The 4498-nt window shown below is 42.9% G+C and overlaps 1 protein-coding gene across 1 annotated transcript in view; it reads right to left on the bottom strand.

Moving 5' to 3' along the window:
• IFFO2 (intermediate filament family orphan 2) overlaps positions 1 to 4498 on the bottom strand; it is a 45697-nt gene that overhangs the window by 6115 nt on the left and 35084 nt on the right. The window contains exons 2-3 of the mRNA XM_072426736.1: positions 1970 to 2030; positions 1794 to 1889 (exon numbers count right to left, since the gene is read on the bottom strand). Of these exons, the coding sequence (XP_072282837.1) occupies positions 1794 to 1889; positions 1970 to 2030 (157 nt within the window). The remainder of the gene's footprint in view (positions 1 to 1793; positions 1890 to 1969; positions 2031 to 4498) is intronic.

Raw genomic sequence — 4498 nt, 5'->3', positions numbered from 1 at the left:
CTGGTCAGGGTCCTCTCCTCCTCCGGTATCACTGTCTGTATCTGTCTGTCATTTGCTACCTCTAATGTACAGCGCTGCATAATATGTTGGAGCCATATATATCCTGTATAATAATAATGTAAATAAAACACACATGGTGGAAAATAAAAGCACGCCCTGCAATCTGGGGCAGTTACGCACAGCTTGTTCAGGCATTAGTATTTTTGTTGCCTCTTACAATAGAAAATATGTTTGTTGTTTTAATAATCCTCTCAACAAACCCACGGACAAAACACATACAAAGTCCATCAACTGCTTAAGTCAACGGGCGACATTCTTACCCTGCAATATTCATTGTCATTTTTGTGGTTGCCTCCCTTCTGTGCTGACATATGAAGCTCTGAGTGTGTACACTTATGTAAGGAAAGTGTTTATATATAAAGTAGTGGCCTCCACCTCCTGGTCCACACCTGGCCGCCATTGTACAGAGCAAGTGAACAAGAAGATGGCACATTGGAAAGAAACTTTAACAGTGATCTCCCCAGGGGCAATTAGCTGAGCGCACCACCCGGCACTTCCAGTGACCACCGGGCTGTTTTTCAGTGAGTCAGATGATGTCCGTCCAATTATCGCCACAGCGATGTATGTACAACACTCATTCATGCATTTTTCAGTCTTACGTGTCTAACATGTGTACAGAGCCTTAGGGTGCAATTAAGTATCAATGGCAATACACATAAACCCCGTACTACCATGCATTGCTATAACATTGGGGTCCTAATGTCTAATATTGCTGGGTTGTGAACAAGTCCTTAAGGGAAAAACATGGCCGCCACCACATTCACCTTTATTCACTAACTATGGGAACAAGGATTATAAAACCCTCTGATGTCACATTTCACTGTATATCTAAAAGACTTCACACAATACAATTCCTTTATAAGTTATGTGAGCCAAATGAGACTTCCATTTCACCTGAGAATCAAATTCATCTCCTGCACTTTGAATTTTCTTGCTTGCATTTCTGCGTCTCAGCAGGACATGCATAGTAAAGGTCATGCGTGTACCACACACAATGTGTTAGTCTCACACACACACTGCAGTTCTATTATTTTTACAGAAACATTTGCCAAAATGCATAAGGCACTTCTAAAAATCACCGGTAATCCAATTTAAAGGGCCGGTAAATCTAAATGACGACGTTAGTTTATGAGAGCCAATAATACCATTTACAAATATGGCTGCCCAGCAATTCTACTGTGAAAATGGCAGCTAAATACAAGGTGGAGACGGGGGGGAACTTTGGCTGGTGAGACGTGGCAGTGTTTTTGCATTATCAGGAGCTTCTATGGGTTGCCAAGCTGGCAAAGTCCCATGTGGAATTTTTTGGAAAAATTGGTGCCACTGACACAGACATTGGGAAATAATATTGTGATATCGAATGCTTCTATAAGGCCAAGGTTCTAAATGGACCCATTGCTTGCAATCATTGGTTAGCGGATGGCCACCCAAAGTCTAACGTGAGATGATATCAAGCATTGGGCTATGGTAGTCTGCAGTGCTAATAACACATTCTGTGTTTGTGAAAAGAAACAAGTAGCTCTACTCTGTGCCCGCCATTTATCCCGGCCCTTTAAACCCAATTGATTGGTCACTTTGCCCGTCGGAGAAGCAGGGCCGAGTAGACCACCCGCGTTTTACAGAGCAAAGGTTTGCTTTGCGCTTCGGTGCCCGACGTTTATAAACGGATGAAGCAGTGTGAGTTAAACATTCCGCAGTGATCATGTCAGCCGTCAATCTATAGCAGTACTTACGTCACTCATCAGACCCTTGAAGACCACCAGCTCCGATTTCAGTCTTTCGATTTTGTCGTTCAGCTCATCGTGGACATTGTAGGCTTCTTGAGCCTCCTAAAAACGGAGAGATGTCAGAAACCATTTCCATCGTTTGCTTTGATGTTCTATGTTTTGTAGGTTTTCTTCCATCTTACCTCCTGAAGAGTCTCCACCATGGATTCTAGTTGTGTCCTCTTGGCAAACTCTTCTTCCCATCTGGAAAACAAAAATGGAGCTCGTTAGATTTCAAGGTTACATTTCTGTAGCTGCAATGAATAATGGAGGGGGGACAGAGATGGGGGATGGATGATAAATTATGTGTTCTCCAACTACATATGATAACATTATTGCCTTGTGCCGTGCATGATTTACCTCGAGGCCAGTGCTCCACTCCCAATAGTTAAGTGAAAATCTATTTCATTCTAAGTTCCTTTGACCATCGCCAGCGTTACTGAAGATCAAAGCTCATCATTGCATTAAATAAAAAACAAAGAATCGATGTTTTCATGTCCTTCCCGGGAGCTCACATACTACAGAGTTCTCATAGGCAACAATCACTGTCAAAATTTAAAGAGACCTTGTCACTATGCCTATCCAAGACAAGATGAGACCACCTAAGGAGATCACAAAGGGTTGGACTTCTGGCTCTGGGGGTGGGAGTTTAAGTTTGGACAAACGGTAAGTTTGCAATGCAGTTATCCAGTGTTCTCCCTAGTGCCTTTTATCTGGGTGCACCACCCAGCACGTTTCAAGAACCACCTGGCTGTTTTTGGGTGATTACTGATGAGCTGGGTCACAATATAGGGGCTGCCACCCACCTACAGCATTTTCCTATCCAAAAAAAATCTAGGTAGAATACTGGTTATCACTTCCTCATGCCCACCTTTATTAGCCATATTGAGTGATTCATACCACCCCCTGCTACCTGTAGTCAAACCTTGACATGTTGGGCCATCAAGTACAGCAGTTTGGGCCATCATGGTTCTTACCACTGAGAACCACTGGAATGTCACATTATTTTCCCTAGAATTATGTTTAAGCTTGGTGGGAAGAAGCTGTAGGTGGATGGCAGCCCTGTATTGTAACCCATCTTTACAGGAATAGAAAAGTGCCGGGTGGTGCGCCCAGCTAAATGGGGCCGGGGAGAACTTTGCAGTTTCAATGTATCTTTAAATTGGTTATTTTTGTTACACATCCTGTAAGCTCAGTAAATGATCTATGTACAGTTCCTGGGTGTTGAAGGCCCCTTAATAAATGTTCTGGTTACTTCTGCAGGCTACAGGTTTCACAGAGTTCCTAATACATAAATTGGGTGGGCCGGCTGTTGGAATGTAATCATTTGTACATTCCCTATTGATCTATTTACCAATCACATTCCAAGGCAGCCGTGAATCTGAAGGTGGCTGCAAGAAATGACAGCATGATAAAATATAGGTTTTCTGTGATAGAGAGCAAAAAGTCTGGTGAGTGAGAGTTCCATTCCAAGTGTTACAAGCAGAATGGGAGATGAGGTTCCTAGATCACCAGTGACTGCATGGACCAGGGGCCCATTACTCCACAAGGGCCACATACAGTCCTTTTCTGACTCTTTGTACACATACATGTTCCTCATTTTCTTTTCTGCAGTCTGTCACAGAATTACAGAATGTGTGGGCAGATATTTACGTACCCTATACACAGCCTTCCCACCTACCTGTCCCATACACAGCCTAAGAACTACAGGCGAGGATCCCTGGTGAGAATTATATTACAGCAATTTATAATAGACCATAGTCCGTACATTCCGCCTGCATTTACTCATTTTTAGTTTTACCTGGATATAAGTCACTCGGACTAATACAAAGTATAATATTCAGGATACAAGTTTTGTTGTTGTACTTTGGAGCGGTGTGTTATTAGTCCTGTGATCATTCATAGCACATGTTTACCAGTACATGACACAAGATTTATGACCGTAGAATATTTTGTCTGGTGGCGTGCAGCTATTTAGGGAAAATTGCCAGATGTGTCGTCACAAGCTGTTAACATTTTTTTTTTTGAAAGTAGGCATAAAACGCATTCCAGAGTCCCAATCTATAAATTCTCATCAATACTTCTCACAGCCTAGAGCTGGAATGTGGCCGCCTCAAATCACAAAACCGGTCAATAGGTTGTGAAAAGCAGGCAGACATAGAAGGCTGATGGGTAACACAGATGGTGGGATAACTAACCCTCTGTCACCAATCAGAATACAGTATAGAGATATTTTGCTGCCTGTAATTACTTTATATGAATGTAATCAAGTTTCTTTATTGATAGCTGGGCTTTCCAATTTTAAGCAGATGTGCAGTAAAAAACTAAACCCAAAATGACATAATTCAGCCTAAACACTATAAAAGGAAAAAATAGAATCCCACATATGGACCAGGCTTTGGATATGCAGCCTTTGCCAAGGCATTCGTCACTTGATAGTTGCAGTGTGAGCACCTTGTTAGCTACAGCAGAGAAGCAATGGCTGTGCATAGTCATTCTTCTGCTTCCAGTCCTACGGACCAAGACCGATTATATGACAGAGCTGCAGCTGATCCCTATGGTCCTCCAGCTCAGGAGAGGTCACATGACTGAGGTGCAGCTGATCCCTATGGTCCTCCAGCCCAGGGCAGGTCACATGACTGAGGTGCAGCTGATCCCTATGGTCCTCCAGC

The sequence above is a fragment of the Pyxicephalus adspersus genome, chromosome 11, assembly GCF_032062135.1.
Source record: "Pyxicephalus adspersus chromosome 11, UCB_Pads_2.0, whole genome shotgun sequence".
NCBI lineage: Eukaryota > Metazoa > Chordata > Amphibia > Anura > Pyxicephalidae > Pyxicephalus > Pyxicephalus adspersus.
The sequence above is the reverse complement of the archived record's forward strand: the minus strand, read 5'-3'. Positions and strand labels throughout refer to the sequence as shown.